This window comes from Sander vitreus, chromosome 16 (genome assembly GCF_031162955.1).
Source record: "Sander vitreus isolate 19-12246 chromosome 16, sanVit1, whole genome shotgun sequence".
NCBI lineage: Eukaryota > Metazoa > Chordata > Actinopteri > Perciformes > Percidae > Sander > Sander vitreus.
The window spans coordinates 15,693,457-15,710,992 of record NC_135870.1 but is presented as its reverse complement, the minus strand read 5'-3'; the positions used below and the strand labels follow the sequence as shown (position 1 = coordinate 15,710,992).

Sequence of the window (17,536 nt, the reverse complement as noted above, 5' to 3'; positions counted from 1 at the left end):
TGGACGTGCCTGGAACACCTCCCTAGGGAGGCGCCCAGGGGGCATCCTTACCAGATGCCCGAACCACCTCAACTGGCTCCTTTCGACGCAAAGGAGCAGCGGCTCTACTCCGAGCTCCTCACGGATAACTGAGCTTCTCACCCTATCTCTAAGGGAGACGCCAGCTACCCCCCTGAGGAAACCCATTTCGGCCGCTTGTACCCTGGATCTTGTTCTTTCGGTCATGATCCAGCCTTCATGACCATAGGTGAGGGTAGGAACAAAAACTGACCGGTAGATTGAGAGCTTTGCCTTCTGGCTCAGCTCTCTTTTCGTCACAACGGTGCGATAAATTGAATGTAATACCGCACCTGCTGTGCCGATTCTCCGACCATCTCCCATTCCATTGTCCCCCTCACTGCGAACAAGACCCCAAGGTACTTGAACTCCTTCACTTGGGGGTAAGGACTCATTCCCTACCTGGAGAAGGCACTCCATCGGTTTCCTGCTGAGAACCATGGCCTCCGATTTAGAGGTGCTGATCCTCATCCCAGCCGCTTCACACTCGGCTGCGAACCGATCCAGTGAGTGCTGAAGGTCACAGGCCGATGATGCCATCAGGACCACATCATCTGCAAAAAGCAGCGATGAGATCCCCAGCCCACCGAACTGCAACCCCTCTCCACCCCGACTACGCCTCGATATCATGTCCATAAATACTACAAACAGGATTGGTGACAAAGCGCAGCCCTGGCGGAGGCCAACTCTCACCTGAAACGAGTCCGACTTACTGCCAAGAACCCGGACACAGCTCTCGCTTTGGTCGTACAGAGATTGGATGGCCCTGAGAAGGGACCCCCTCACCCCGTACTCCCGCAGCACCTCCCACAGTATCTCCCGGGGCACCCGGTCATACGCCTTCTCCAGATCCACAAAACACATGTAGACTGGTTGGGCATACTCCCAGGCTCCCTCCAGGATCCTTGCGAGAGTAAAGATCTGGTCCGTTGTTCCACGACCAGGACGGAATCCGCATTGTTCCTCTTCAACCTGAGATTCGACTATCGACCGAACCCTCCTTTCCAGCACCTTGGAGTAGACTTTACCGGGGAGGCTGAGAAGTGTGATACCCCTGTAATTGGCATACTATACTATGACTTTTTTAACACTTTTTTCCTCATACTATACTATAACTTTTTTCCTCATACTATACTATGACTTTTTTATGACATTTTTCGACATATTATACTAAGACTTTTTTGTGACTTTTTTTTGACATTCTATTCTTTGACTTTTAATCACTTTTTTCGACATAGTCTATACAATGACTTTTTTATCACTTTTTTTTGACAAACTATACTACGACTTTTCATCTCTTTTTTCGACATTCTATTCTTTGAGTTTTTAATAATTTTTTTCGATACTATACTGTGACTTTTTTCGACATACCATACTATGACTTTTTAATGACTTTTTTCGACACACTTCTGTATACTATGAAAAAAGTCATAGTATATTATGACTTTTTTTTATCACTTTTATCGACAAATTATACCAGGACTTTTCAGACATATTATACTATGATTTTTTTCGACATACTACACAATGACTTTTAATCACTTTTATCAACATACTATACAAGGCATTTTTTATCAAGGCATACTATCTGTATAGTATACTATATATATATATATATGACTTTTTCATCACGTTTTTCAACATACTATACTATGACCTTTCTATCACTTTTTTTTCGAAATACTATGACCTTTTTTTTTCGACATGCTATACTTTGACTTTTTATAATTTTTTTCAACATACTATACTATGACATTTTTCGACATAATTATGACTTTTTGTCACAATTATATAGACTTTTTGACTATATATATATATACTTTGACTTTTTATATAGACTTTACTATATATACTTTGACTTTTTTATCACTTTTTTGACATAATATACTTTGACTTTTTTATGATTTTTTTTGACATCCCATAATGACTTTCTTTTATCAGTTTTTTGACATACTATACTATGACTTTTTCAAAAAAATTTTGATGACATTCGATGACATTTTTATCACTTTTTTCGATATTCTATACCAATACTTTTTTTATCACTTTTTTCCGACACATTGAACACAAAAGTTGTAGGAAAAAGTTGAATTATACCAACATTTTTTGTAAAAGCTGATGCTAAACTAAATGCCAGCTTTAATTTGGATGAATATATATTCAAGACTTTTTAAAAGTACGAATATATTTTACAAGTTGTATAAAGCTCTTAATGAATGAACCATGTGAAACATTTATTCCAGCTATTGGCTGGAACTTCCAGCCAATAGCACCGAGCCACCCCACACTTCCAGCCTGGAAGTGTGGGGTGGCGGATAGCTACGGCAAAAGAGGAGAAACATACACACTTTTATTAATCCATAGTCGTGTTAATTATGTGGCATGGATCACCTGGTTTTGCTCAGAGTTGGAGGGTGTGTGAACTGACGGGACTTCTGGAGAGCTGCATGCAGCCAGAGCTAATGTTAAGCTACGTTAGCTATTGATGGTCAGTAAATACCTAAGTGTAACGTTAGGCTGGCAGAAATGTCTCGTTCTCTATCTCCACTTGTGAAGTAGGCTAACTAAAGTAATATAACATATTACTTTTAGGTTAAGTAATTAGTAGTCTCACTTTGCCAGACCCTCCTCCAAAGCATGCTGACGGAGGGTCTGGCTACTCCACATAGCATTCGGGGATGGGAGGAATATATGCTCTGGTTTAATGGCATTTCTTTAAACCAATCAGAATCGTCATGGGTGGTGCTAAACTCCGTACAAAGCCGCTGCAAAATAGTTGTGTGAGATAAAATTCAGATTGGACAGATAGTCTAGCTAGCTGTCTCAATTTACCCTGCAGTGATTTGAGGAGCAGTCAAAAATAGTCCTCATTAATCCAACGAATTTCAAATTCCAACACAAAGAAAGTGGAAGGAATGGAAAATACATTACATTAGCAATCCTGGAAGTGTAACGTCAAGGATATAGACTAAGTAAGCTAATTAGTAAAGTAATTGATTACATTTTCAATTTATAGTGTAATGAATAAATGGACATCAATCAAAGTGATCTGCTTCTTCAAAACCATGTGGTTTGATTCGATTTGATCTAGTTGTCTGGCAACATTAGCAAACAACTTTGGATCATCTATTGTATTCAATTTCCAAAGAATTCAAATCATGTCTTGTCTCATCATTACTCATCACTGTCATAAATTGTCTCCTCTGACTGTTAAGAGCCAGACAAGCCTTCTGGTTGATCTCTGACTGTGGTTTGTGCAACTACTCACTAGGCAGGCCAGCAGAATCAATGCCAGACATATGATTCAAACAGATATAAAGTAATTTGCAGCTTCCAGGGAATTATGCAGGGGTAAAAGAGATAAAACTGCAAAGAACAAAGCATGCAAGTCCAAGGCAGGAATCATAAATTATTTAACACAAGGCCTACATTAGTGCACATTAACCTTATCACTAACAGAGTTAGTGATAAGAGTCACATAGGGGATGACTTACATTGCATAAAGTTATCATCTGTGGTTTCAGCATTTATTAACCATGTCCAAAAAATACATACGTTTCCTCAGTAAGAGCAGATATGACTAGAGATTGAATGGGCAATAAAATAAACCACTTATATTTTCAGCAGGAACAACAGTGATCCACCAGAGGAAAGCAAAGAGACTAAAACAATGTTCTGTTTAATTCACAACCCTTCTTCCCTTAGATGTTTTTATTCATTAACACTTAAAACAACATACAGTATGTATATGCATATATTTAAATGACAGCACTCGTGAACTTTGAGCAGAGAACGGCTTATGTAGAATGAAAACAGTACTATACTTCCATCTTGTACTTACTAATCCACATCTGTTATTTATTACAGGTAAGTAAGAGGTATTTTGTGATCTCTGTTTGCAACAGTAAAGATAAGGAAGAAAACTCATAGTTAACACTGGGAGACCTACAACTTTGCAGGGGGTCGGGACAATGTGGAGCAAATAGATGTGTACATATTTATGCACAATATTTACATGTTTTGAGTGTAACATGTAAACCAAAATGAAAGTTTTAGACAGGCAAAATATATCTTATGTTAATGAGGAGTTCAGTAGCCATACACGACATACAGACAGTAATAATGATACAGTATAGAAAGGTCTCTTGGTTTTATTTTATAGGGTTGTGGGAAACAGTTCATGTGGTCTAAACTACATTTCTATAAAATCCTGTCACCTAAATATAAATTATCCGAGAACATTTGGGGCCAGTCGAGTTTCTTTAACCGTAAAAACCATGGAAGAAAACAGCCACACACAGGAGGATGATGGCGTTGGCGTTGACAACGTTCCTCCATAAAGGCTTCTCAGTGGTGTCTGTCAGCTGCTTCTGCAGCTCCGCCTGCTCCTCTGGACTCAACTTCTGGGCTCTTTGCTTCTCCAGGCCGCAGAAGGACATCACCGCCTTCTTGCACAAGCCTGGTTCCTCCTCGGGCTCTGTAATGGAAGAGACAAAGGCGATGAAGAAAATCTGCTTGTCTGTCTGTATATGTTTATTTTGTATGTCTGCTGCTTACCTTCTATGTCCATATTGTTGGACTCTTGGTTATCAATCCAATCATCCTGTTCAAGGTCCACCCTCTCTTCCGTACAGTTCCTTAGGCTCCAGCACAGTCGATACAACTAGAGCAACAGAGCAACACAACACGTTGGTTGAAAGCAATTATCTATACAGTTGGTTATTGCATTGTCCTTCAGTGGTGTTTGGGAGATGAATTTTTTATCCAGCCTTATCTCACTGCTGTCACGTACATGCTTGTCGTCAATGGGTTTGGTCATGAGAGAGACTCCCACGATGATGATACAGGAGATAACAAACAGGATGATGGAGAAGTAGAGGTAGTGGACTCCACATATGATGGTGGGACAGCTACTGGGGTTAACGCAGCTGCCTGTCCCATAAGCAAATTCAGCAATCATCCTGGACAGGCCGATTAACAGGCCAATCGCGAGGCCATAAAATGCACCCTGAGGAAAGAAAAGGGTAGGAGAAGTTGTGATTCAACTGCTTTAAGAGAAGAAAACACATTACAGAGGAAGCAGTAAGAAGAAATATGTTGCCAAATGCCTTTGACCAGTTACAGTAAGATCATTAAAATGGACTGCATTTTACCACACACAAAATCTTTTTTACCCATGCTAGAGGCATGGCAACCTCTGTCGGCCTGTTAGTCGGACCACCACTTTGGTCCAGACTGAACGATCTCAATATCTATTGGATGGAGTGTCATGGCATTTGGTAGACATTCATGGTGCCCAGAGCATGAATCCAAATGTCTTTGGTAATCCCCTGAATTTACCTCTAGCGCGAGCTTCACATTTTTGGTTTTGAGCGAAAAGTCTATTGGATGCCGAGAGATTTGGTGCACGCATTCATGTCCCCCTCAGGATGAATTGTAATCAAAATTTAAAGTTGTCCAATACTTTGGTTTCCATCACCGTGAGCTGTACTTTGTATTTTGTGCTAATTATCAAGCATTAGCATGCTAAAAACGCTAAACTAAAATGGTTGGGTAACATAGCAAACATTTTACCTGCTTGCAGTAACATCAGCATGTTAAATTTGTCATTGTGAGCATGTTAACATGCTAACATTAGCACATAGCCCATAGAACCGCTGTACCTGAAGCCCTGTTTCCACCAAGCAGTCCGGTTCAGTTCAGTTTAGTTTGTTACACATTAGAACGGTTATGTTTGATGAAGAGTAAATACAGCAAAAACTGTATCAAGCAGTGAGGAAAAAAGGTTTTCAGCTCGTTTCTCAGTACATGGCTATTGGCTCTTACCATCCAGTAACAACCCCACCTACATTTAAGAGTGCGGTCTGCAGTGGAAATGCAAAACAGATCTAGTGTTAAGGTACATGTCCATACGGGTTACAGTTCTAAAGGTACTATGCTGAAAGTGTTTGATGGAAACGTGGCTTAAGTACACCCTGACAGAGCTGCTAGCATGGCTGCAGACAGTCAGTAGATTGGACTTGACTGAAACGTTGAAATGAACTGACTTGAAATGTGTAAATAAATAAATGATTCAAATGGAAACTTACAGTCTCATTGACACGTTTGCAGAAGATGGCAAGCATGAAGACAGCTGCAACAGGTGGTGTGAGGTAGCTGGTGATGGACTGGATGTAGTCAAACAGCTGACCACTCTGGGCTGACTGCACCACGGGGATCCATGCTATGCTCACACCAATCAGGCCCAAGATAAACACTCTATATATAATCAAAGATAGTGGCATTAAGGCAGGTAGGAATTATCTCATCATCAGAAATCATATTAAACTGAACCCCCAATGTGTTTTACCTGCCAGCAATCATGAGTTCCCTTTCAGTGGCTGAGCGGCGAATCTTAGTGTAGATGTCCATTGTGAAGAGAGTACTGGCACTGTTGAAGATGGAGGTAAGAGAGCTCATCAGAGAGGCCATCATCACCGACAGCATAAGACCTCGCAGACCTGAAACAGATAGAATAGCTGATTAAAATGGGGTAAGATAACTTGACGAAAAAGGCTGCAGTTTGCATTCTCAGCTTACAAGACAAAGGTCTTTAGCCACCCACCATTGGGCATGAGATCCACCACCAGTTTGGGATATGCGATGTTAGTGCAGCCCACACTGGCACCACAGTATGTAAAACATTCATCTGGATCCACACATGCCACCTCATCTAGAATGACATGAATAAGATCAGCAGGATGTTAAGGAAAGATTGAATCCACCTTTATGGATGTGGTAAGTTGTGCATGAGCTACAATAGTACTTTCAACCAGTGAGCTTGCTTAAGCTTACGCCAGTCACATTACAAACTTAGCACAACACACTCACCAGCATAGAGGATCCTGCTGATCATACCGGGGAAAACCATGAGGAACATGGGCAGCAGCTTCAGGTAGCCACACAAGATGCAGCCTGCCTTAACGTGAGATAAATTCTTGGCTGAGAGGCAGCGCTGGACAATCACCTACAGTAACAGATGGGAAAAGATTAGTAGTGCCATGATACAATCAGTGATCAATCATATGATGGATACATGGATCGAAATTTTTTTTATTGCAGACTCTAAACTTTTCTCTCTATTTTGGGTTCAACTCAAAATATTTGCTTGTTGAAGTATTCTTCTCTGTTAACTGAGCAGGAATCAAGGCTGACAATAATTTGTTTATCTCTGTGCGGGATATCAACATTTCAATTAGCATCTTTGCTGAGATCCAGCAATGGTCTGCCTGTTAATCTTATCTCAGTCTCTGGGAGTGCATTAAGGTCTAACTAAAAGCATGTCTCTCCTCTTACAGCAGGCCGCTAACGCCGCTTGAGCTGGTCTGGCAAAAACAGATAAAGGTGCATAAATGTGTGTGCAAATATGTGGAATCAAAAGGACCAGTCTTTCTGTGTGTGTGTGTGTGTGTGTGTGTGTGTGTGTGTGTGTGTGTGTTTATAACCATGTATTGTGGTCATGCAAATGCAGTGTTGCACATTTGCTGGACTGACCTGATCAGTGCACCAATACCACATGGCCTGAATGGTGAGTCCAAACACAAGGCCAGGCCATGGCAGGTCTCCTGTAATCGCATTCCTAAAAATATGGAAGGAGTCAGCCCGAGGCTCGTAGCAGCTCGCACTGATGTTAGTCGTCATAGAAGGGATGGCCGTCATGTAGCGCTGCTGGAAGCTTTCATAACCACCCACCTCATTGAAAGCTGAGGGCGTGTGAAAGTTAGACTTACCAGACTTACAATCATTTTTACTTTTTGATGTCACAAGCAGGATTTGTTTTGTCACAATAAATAACAGAAACGAGTATAAGGATAAAAAAGTAGTATATTACCAAAGCCCATAAGGATGAATGATCCAACAACCATGATGATGGTCTGTAAAGTGTCCGTGTAGATCACTGCAGCCAATCCACCTAAGATACAATTTGTGATGTTATCAATCTATGCTTTTTTCATTTTATTGCCATTAATGTACACAACTGAATTTATTATAAGTGATCTTTCAGTCTTTGTAAAGCTCAAGTTCAGAGGTGTACAAAACAGCAACAGAAGGAGAAGAATGTCCTGGTCCATGGTTAATGAACCACAGTAACACACCACAGATAAACTAGACAGATGAGAGAGTGTGTATCCACATCTCCATATATGGTCTTGAGAAGACTTTACCCCCAGTTGTCGTGCCATTCTGTAAGGTAGATAACACTTCTGGCTTTAGTTTATGAGAAAGAAAAGGAAGTGAATGCATCCTAAGGGGACAGACCTGTGACAGTGTACAGTGCAGTAATCAATAGCAGCATGACAACAGCAAGGTAGATATTCAACCCAAGAGCCTGGTTGATAAAAATGGCGCCAGAGAACATGTCTGCCTGAGTGGAGAGGAGACAAGAAAACACATCATATCAATCAATAACGTACAGTACTGGTACAATGTTGGCATAGAGGATATCACTGAGGGTTGAGATGTAATGACTTACTGATATCTTGGTGAAAACATACAGGAAGAGGGACAGCACTGAGAGATAGATGCGAATACGCTGTCCTCCAAACCTCTTCTTCAGGTACTCAGGCATGGTGACCACCTGAACATCCATAATAAATTAGATTTTTATTTGTGTTTGTTTCACTTACTTTTCTTCTCTAATATTGCGGTTTGTATGACCCCCCAAGGTGTTTCTATGTCCAACATGTGGCCTGTTCTGTTTACCCCGGCTTTAATGTAGATGGGCACAAACAGCCATGCCAGAATGACGACCACTATAAGAGCCTGAAACAGACAAAAATACACAACCAATAAAAAAATCAATGCCACCATTTACTCAAAATGTTCCAATGAAATTGACTTCAGCTGTCCTTCTGTTTCCTTCCATCCATGGGTGCATTAGGAGACAATGGGCCCCTGGGCACAGACATACAAAAGGCCCCATCATCTTTCCTGCATATGATCAACACACAGACTTTGTGATGCTTTTTCCTCCTTTTGTGGTCTTTTTGTGTCTCTTTATGTCTCTTTGTGGTCACTTTGTGTGTCTTTGTAAGCATTTTGTCTCTGTGTGGTCATTTTGTGTCTCTTTTTTTTGTTATTTGGTGTCACTTTGCAGTTGCTTTGCACCTCCTTGTAATCATTTTATGTTTCTTTGTGGTCATTTTGTCTCTTCGTGTCGGTATGTGTCTCTTTGTGGGACATTTTGCAGATGAAGGCCAGGGGGCCCCTTACACTCTGGGGCCCTGAGCCTGTGCCTGATAGGCACGTAATTTACACTTATCAGCTCACCTGGCAGAGATAACTGATAATATATGTCACAGGTTAGAAATGCATTTGCATGAGAAGTGATAATGGTATAATTGGCACATCAGACACGATTACTCACGTTCCATTCAAATCCACCAATGGCTATTCCTGAAGCTGCAGCAGTCCCAGCGATTCCTACAAAGTGGCCACTGCCAATGTTGCTGGCAAACAGTGATGCTCCAATCTGTGAAGTGCATAGAGTAGTTATATTTATAAATAATATGCATCATTTCTAAGATTCTCAGCTGACGTTGCTTTTATGGTCCCACAGTCAGTATTAGTAGTGATAGATGATTTACACACCTGATTACTCTAATAAAACCTGCTTAAACACACTGCATCCTATTTTATACTACTAATTAGCAAGAAACAATAAAAACCTGTTATCAGTATCAAGAGATACCCACCGGCCACCACACCATACTCCTCCCTGCAAGGAAAAAGCCACCGACTGTGGCTCGGTTGGTGCGGACCATAGCCTGCAACAGGAGAAGGGCACATTTTAGAAATCCCATAAATACATGTGTGCAAAACAGCAACATACTCTGTATTTCAACAGTCACCTCATAACAAATATGAAGTCTCTTCAAAATATCAAAATAAAAAGATGATTACATTTCATTTTATATATGCTGCTATAAGAATGATAAAGAGTGAAAGAACATTACTCATACATTTAGATATGTGCAATATGATCTGCAATAAAACAATTGTAAACCAGGTTGTTGAGTAAAAGGCTGTGATTGCACAATATGACTCCACTCCATTATGTATAATTTACTCTAAAGTGCTACTGTAAAGGTGCTAAAACAACAAGGCCTTTGTTGAAGTAACAGTGAGATGACTCTTATGTAAATGTAAATGGACTGTATTTATATAGTGCTTTTCTAGTCTTAACGACTACTCAAAGCGCTTTAACATAGTACAGGAACCATCCACCATTCACACACATTCATACACTGTGGCCGAGGCTGCCGTACAAGGTGCCACCTGCTCATCAAATAAACACTCACACACATTTACACTGGCAACTCGGGGTTCAATGTCTTACCCAAGGACACTTCGACATGTGACTGCAGGGCAGGGATCGAACCACCATTATATTTTCCCGTAGTGAACTGAAAGACTGAACAACTCACCCATACTCCAACAGCCAAGACAACCAAAAAGTAAATCACAATAACGGAGATATCTGCTGCGTTGTTAACAGCCACAGGGGCCGTGCCGTTTCTTGCATTGCTCCTTCTCCAGGAGAATCCAAAATAATCCTGAGACATTTTTCTGAGAGTGTGACCAGAGAGCAGAACTGTTGCTTCAGTCAAAGAGTCACTCCCATTTGACTGAAGCACCTGCACAGACACTTATGTACCTTTGGCTGAGGTGTGTGTGTGTGTGTGTGTGTGTGTGTGTGTGTGTGTGTGTGTGTGTGTGTGTGTGTGTGTGTGTGTGTGGGAGGAAGAGAGTGTGTTCATCTAATATATTACCAGATATTGTAATTGGTTGAAAGTGTTACTGGATGCACAAATAAACCTTGCTGATACATGACTTTGTTTGTGAAAATGAATGTGTTCAAAGTTGTAACTTTTCAGCAAATCATTTTTTTGTTTGTTAATGATCAAGCCATAAGGAAATACCAGCTAGTGGTTCTTCCAATACTGCAGCTAAATTCAACTTCATTCATTTCAAACCCTAACCCTAACACTTTCCAAAACCAAAGCAGTTCATTTTAATTGAAAAAGAAAAAAAAGAAAATTATATTTCTGTAGATTAAACCATTCAAACAGTATATAGTTAAACTGTACTCCACCTCTAATATAATATATAAAATAATATAACTCTCTGAGAGCATTCTGCCCAACAAGTACTTTTACTTATTATTACTTATTATTTTAAGTACATTTTGCAGTTATTACATGTTTTACTTACAGTAAGTGAAATCTTAAATGTAGGACTTTTACTTTACATTGTGGTATTGCTACTTTTACTTAAGAAAAAGATATGAGTACATTTTCCATCACTGCTGCCTCCTGATAGAAATAAGGCGATAGGTTACCGAATGTTGACCCATAAGAGATCTGTTACAGTACGTAGTCATCTCACTGCCCCCTCACACTGACTTTGACACCTCTGTCAATAAGTAAAACAAGACTATCCGACAAGTAAATGTACAGCTGTTGATTACACATCTCATTGATATTTTAAGTGTTGGAGGACATTTTTGGCCATTTATGTTTACACAATAGCAGAATAATCCAGAGAGAGGCACAACTGACTAACTGTAAATATTAATATGAATCTTATAATGTATTTTAATCAAAGCAAGGCCTTCATTTGTTGATCTCTAAATAGCTTGGAGGAAATATAAGGAAATACTTTCTCATTTACTGTAAGCCTAGTACAAATAAAAGGCACTTAACCCCAACTTCACTCCACCCACAGAGAACACTTAATGTTCTCCTTCATACTTAAAGAGATGATTGTTTATTTGTGTTAATTATTCATCTAAAGGCCAATATTTGAAGGAGGGCACAGCAGAGACTGAAAAATAGATGATCATCAGTTGCTACACTTGTCATCATGTTAAACACACTCCCAAAAAATTTATGATTCTGAAAGAAACGAAAAAAACATCCAATGTACACAAATACAAAAAGAGTACTATGAGCAGCCACTAGGTGTCTCTATAGGACAGTGAAACTAGGATTCTGGTGACTATGAGCTCTACAGATATTGAAGGGTACAGTATTCACCATTGTCCCAATGGTGGAACGTAACTGAGTATATTTACTCAAGTACTGAGATACTTGAACGTTACATTTTTTTTACTACTGTATATTTCAACTTCACTACATTTCAGAGGGATTTATTGTTCTTTTTACTCCACAACATGTATTTGATCATGTAAGTTATAGTTACTTTGCAGATTTAAAATAACAATACAAAATATAATCAACAAATCCATTCTGCTATATTATTATGGATGAATTAATAATACAATGTATATTATTAAATGGGCCAGTCTGTAAAATGAGTACTTTTACTTTTGATACTTTAAGTCTAATGTTGTATTTTTACTTATGTCTTCCATTACTATTTGTTCCTCACTCTTATTTTGCATAATTTTATTTTGGAAAAACAAAATCTTCAGAGGAACAGAACAGCCACCTTTATATACTGTACTTATATACTATTACATTTTTACTAGTTTAACAAAGTCAACAACAACAACAAAAACCCTTTTTATATGAGAGTGATGTCAGTATTTTACTGTTTGTTTCATTTGTTCAAATTGAGGTTTTAAGATGTGTAGCAGTAATGTATGACAGACTGGGGAAATGTCCACTGAGCGCTACCAAACAGACACAGATCACCTGTAACAAATTGCGTGATTAAAGGTTAAAGACCCATTTAGGTTTTAACCCAGCTATAGCTGTGCACTGTATACATAGGTTAAGCAACAATGACCTTATAGTAAGTGCATCTTACCATAATTATAGCCTAATGTAATTAAGAGAGTAATTAAGTAATGAAATGGCCTTGAGCAATAATTAACTAAAAACCAGCCTAGTTGGTTTATTGAAGGCTGTTTTATTGAATTGCATTAGGTGAACCATCTTGTAACTCAGTGTACAGGATGACTTTAAGACGGAGTTAATTTTCTTTACTCTTAGCAGATGTGTTCCAGGCACGTAATCCAATTTGCACTGCATTTCATACACCAACCTACCCTACCCTCAACATTTGTGTCATCTTTCACCACCTATGTCCCAGTGATTCCCCCTGCTTCGAACCAGTGAATTGCTGCTCGCAGCTTTATCTTTCATTATAATGTTGACATCCATGTTCAAGGTTATAGTGCTCTGTCACAGCTGATGCTGTGGGGAAAGAGCAGATGAGAAAAATAAGAGAAGATATTAAAAATGGTCCGTTTTTGTCAATGCGCTGGCATAAAGGAACATGATTGGTAAATTTCCTCAAAATCAAATAGTGGAAGTTTGTATCGGAACAGTATATCCAATACAGTGCTGTAGAATTATAATCATTATAAACTGCAAAAAATAAAGACAAAGTGTGCATTATTCTTAGATCAGAAGGGGGGCAGGGGTATCAAAATTAAACACTTATTGTTTTGGATGTATTCAATAATAAGGGTAAAGAGGGAGCCAAAGCTTAAACATGTAATTTGTGTTGTGTTCCACATCAAAAAGGCTGAATAAAGACGAAGAAATGCCATACGATTACAGTGACCACCACAGCCTTCTACAGAAATGTAACACCCTGATGGTGTAGACAGGTAGAGATGTAAGGGAGGACATGGGGGAGTTATCAGATTGGTACTGTAACAAATGGCTGCTTGAAATCTCTAAATGGGGACAATCAATATGCACTTGAATGAGAATCAATCACTGGAATGAGGCCAGTTCTGTGTGGGGATTAAGGCTTGGTCACACTCGCTGATTTCAGTGTTGATTTTAAACCTGAGAGAAGCCTTTGGACTTTTAACGTCTTCAGACATTTCCTCAGAATTATTTGATTTTGTTTGGCCCAGTCTATTTCAATGTTGACCAAGGCTGAAATCTGATCATAACCCTGCAAGAGCTGGTGTTTCAAACACAAACACTGCAGAGCCGATCACATCCCAGGGCAGCAAGACCACAAACACTGCTGATTAGTGCAACAAATTGATCTCTTGCAGGAGTTCAATCCCCATAGTGGTCTACATTGTGTGGGAAATACTTTAGTTATTTTTCACAAACAGAGCAGTGTTTGAGGGGTCTTATAAACTTCTCCTTGTGTCTACAGATCTATGATTCAGGAAACAATGGCAGGGGGCCCATGGACTGAAACGTGGAAACAAACCCACAGGCCTTCCCTTAAAACACAGACTTGGACAGTTATTATCTTGTAGCTTCACATTTCGCTTTTCCCATTTTTCCGTGTCAAGTAAACTATAAAAAAACAGGGCACTGTTACGTGGAAGGACAGAACGGACCCAAATGCAAAGTTCAACAACAAAAAGGTTTATTTAACAAAAGAAAAGGGGGAAGGAGGTGAGGGGAAGAGGACGCCAGGAACGGGGACAAGTGGTCTAGGGAAAGATGGCGAGGGACTCGAGGACTGGGGTAGGATGGTAAGGGTTGAGAGGGCTGAGGTAGGATAGCGAGGGATGAAAGGGCAGAGGTAGAATGGCGAGGGAGCACTGGGGAGCGCGGGGAGACCGGGGCAGAGGAAGCCGAGGAGTTCGCCTGCTGAAGTTCTCTGCACTTCAGTCATTCCTCTGCAGCAACACTAAACTGTGTCGACGTTGAGCAGTCAGCCGTGAGGAGTAATATTGTTGACACTCTTAATAACAGAAGACTTTTCTTGTCCTCGTTCTTCCAGCTGTAAATCAATTGTTTCTTGTTGGTCATGTATGTGATGAAGGCCGCTATACCAGATTGTCCCGCCTCTTCAACAATAACCCCCTCCTCTCGACCTGTTGGCTCCAGCTTTCAGATGATGAAATCATGTAAAAACAAATAGATAACTTTAATTATGAAATATTATATAAAACTTAGAAGCCGAGGAGGAGGCACTGGGAGCCGGGGTAGCCTACCGAGGAGCCGAAGAGGGGAAGACTGGAGCGGAGGCAGGGTGGAGCAGGGAGCCGTGAGAGGGGGACCGAATGGTGAAGCCAGCTGACTGGAGGCGGGAGCGAGGCGTGGATCTGATGACTGCGGGGAGAAACACAAGGAGAGGTAAGGACAGGCACAGGATAACGACAGCCCTGCAAACACGTCCAGTTGGGGCCCACATGGGCCTCACTTGGGCTGGTTGGGCTTCGGCTGGGCATGGGCACAGAGTGGGCTTTGTTGTTGGGCCCCACATGGGCAGTAGATGGGCTAAACTAAGTGGGCTCTAGCTGGGCTCCACTCCTAAGATATTCAAAATTGATTAATGTCAGACATGGATGCTATTTTTAACAATAGCCACTTTTTATACGAATTTTATTAGGCTATTAAGCTATTTAGAAGGGTAGCCATGGCAATTCAATAGTGGTCTTAAACACTATTACGACTGACATGTTTGCTAACGGTTTCCCCACAAAATGTTCAAACCCTAAAGATTACTTCTACCGGGCTACCATTTTGTCTCCGTGTGCCATTTTCCTATTGTGTGCTCGTTTCTTGTCTGTTGCCTTCCCGGTTTTCTCGAATGTGCCATAATGAGTACTGCTGTATCATTGTTTGGGAGAGAATGGACTTAGATCAGTGGTGGGTGAATTAGGTGATTTTGTCTCCAGCCATTAGCTAGTTCTTTTTGTAATGGGCTAGGTTACTTGCACAAGAGAAAATTAGACTTAAGGAAGTGAAGTGAGCACAGCGCGCACACGACAGAAGTAGAGAGATGGTAGGCTAACTTTACATCTCAACATTATAAAAAATTGCCTTCCTTTACGTCTTTTCCAGAAACAAATGTGATTTTAGCTGTGGTTGTACAAACTGATAATAGGGCGGACACACGCCTCACACCGCGAGTGGGCATGCGCACCACCCGCCGGAAAAGTGAGAGAAAGAAAAAAGAGACAGCAGCAATGCGCAGGCAGGACAGGGGGCCGTGTAGGTAGACAGTGGGATGCGAAGGAAGAAAGACGCAGCTAAGCTGGCCTGGCCCTGGGCAAGCCAGCCTTCTTTGAGAATTCTTTATCGATCTTTTTCCCTCCCTTTGTAGAATTTCAGTTTTTACTTCAAAAATAGGCTACCTAAGTAATAATTATAATGTAAAATCAATTTGTGGTTATTTGGCTAAAGATTTCTATGTCTTTCTATCTAGCTACGTTGCGGACACAACAGTTGACAACAGTGAAGAGACAGCCAAGCCAGTTGAGATCACGTGTGTGCATCTTTGAGAAGTGTAAGTTGTATAACAACATTTAAGCCTGTTATTGTATTAGTCTATAGTTCTTGCAAATTTAAATTAAGTTAACTGGTGATTTTCGTTGTTTGTATTCTTCACCTGCTAGCTAAATTGCATGTGGCTGTTGACGAGGCCACAAGAAGGATGATGACCTTCCTCCTAGACCATGGCCTATCCAGGCAGTACAACTTTGTGGGCCGAAACGGGAAGAGAGAGTTCAAGGCCTTAAAACTGTATGAAGTAATATATGGTATGTGTGCATGTGGATAATGTTTTAAGTTGTACCGATACTAGAAAGGTGTCACAATACCCTAACGTTATAAATGTGTTGATTTTAAATATTGTGTATGGAGTGTTTGTTGTCCTGGCTGGGCAGTGTGTTCGCACGTGTCTCTCAGTTGCCTAACTTGTGTGCTCAAGAGTATCTCAATCTTAATTTATATAGCGCTTTTCTTAACATAGTTGCCTTTACGGTCCTGGCTGAAAGTTGTGTTGGCACACATGAAGTACGTGACCGTTATATTTGTTTCTTGCAGGAGGCTTAAAGAAAAACGTCATGGCCAGCCAAATCACCCGTAAAGATGCCGAGAAGGCGGTCTCCAAGTGGCTCATTGGTGCTAGGGACCAGGGGGGTCATAGACAGGCCCGACAGGCAACCCCTCAACAAGGACTCAGGGTCATTTGAGGTGGAAAGTAGGGCTGCACGATATGAGGAAAATATCTAATTGTGATTATTTTGACTGATATTGTGATTGCGATGTGAGTCACAATATTGGAGGGAATAGGCTAAATGCTGCGGACTTCCGTTCTGATGCTTCCGGACTCTTCAGCCAGCTGCAGTACTTCCGGTACTCGCTAACGTTAGCTGTAGCTATGGCGTTCTTTACTCGATCGCTGCAGGACCTGCCGAGGATAACGGCAAACGACGTACATCGGATAATCCAGCCCACATCGAAGACACCAACGTCAAAAAAGGACAACGGTTTTAAATTGTATGTGTCCAGCTATATATACAACTACGAAGGTAAGTTAACAAGCCTCTGTTTTGAGTTTACCAAACGATGATAAATGCTAGCTCTTTGGCTTTAGCTACTGTCTATGGTCTTTACTAGCCAAAGTTAGCACTGTGACAAAGCAACGTTAATAACGTTAGCAGAGTGATCGGTTAATGTCATAAATATTTTGTGTTTCTGAAATGCAATACCCTAACCTCTATGTTAATCACAGTTTCAAACAAGGAGTAAGGAGAGGTCAC

General features: G+C 40.7%; 1 protein-coding gene across 1 annotated transcript; it reads right to left on the bottom strand.

Annotated features, from left to right (window-relative positions):
• Positions 1-3,770: 3,770 nt before the first annotated feature.
• On the bottom strand, positions 3,771-10,702 carry slc5a1 (solute carrier family 5 member 1). The gene is made up of 15 exons (XM_078271340.1): positions 10,524-10,702; positions 9,792-9,863; positions 9,464-9,568; positions 8,800-8,859; positions 8,570-8,674; positions 8,356-8,461; positions 7,928-8,008; positions 7,591-7,799; positions 6,928-7,063; positions 6,662-6,769; positions 6,407-6,557; positions 6,147-6,315; positions 4,850-5,065; positions 4,615-4,720; positions 3,771-4,534 (listed from the first exon to the last, which is right to left on the bottom strand). The coding sequence occupies exons 1-15, from the start codon at positions 10,659-10,661 to the stop codon at positions 4,320-4,322; spliced, it is 1,977 nt and encodes a 658-aa protein (XP_078127466.1). The 5' UTR covers positions 10,662-10,702; the 3' UTR covers positions 3,771-4,319.
• Positions 10,703-17,536: the final 6,834 nt, after the last annotated feature.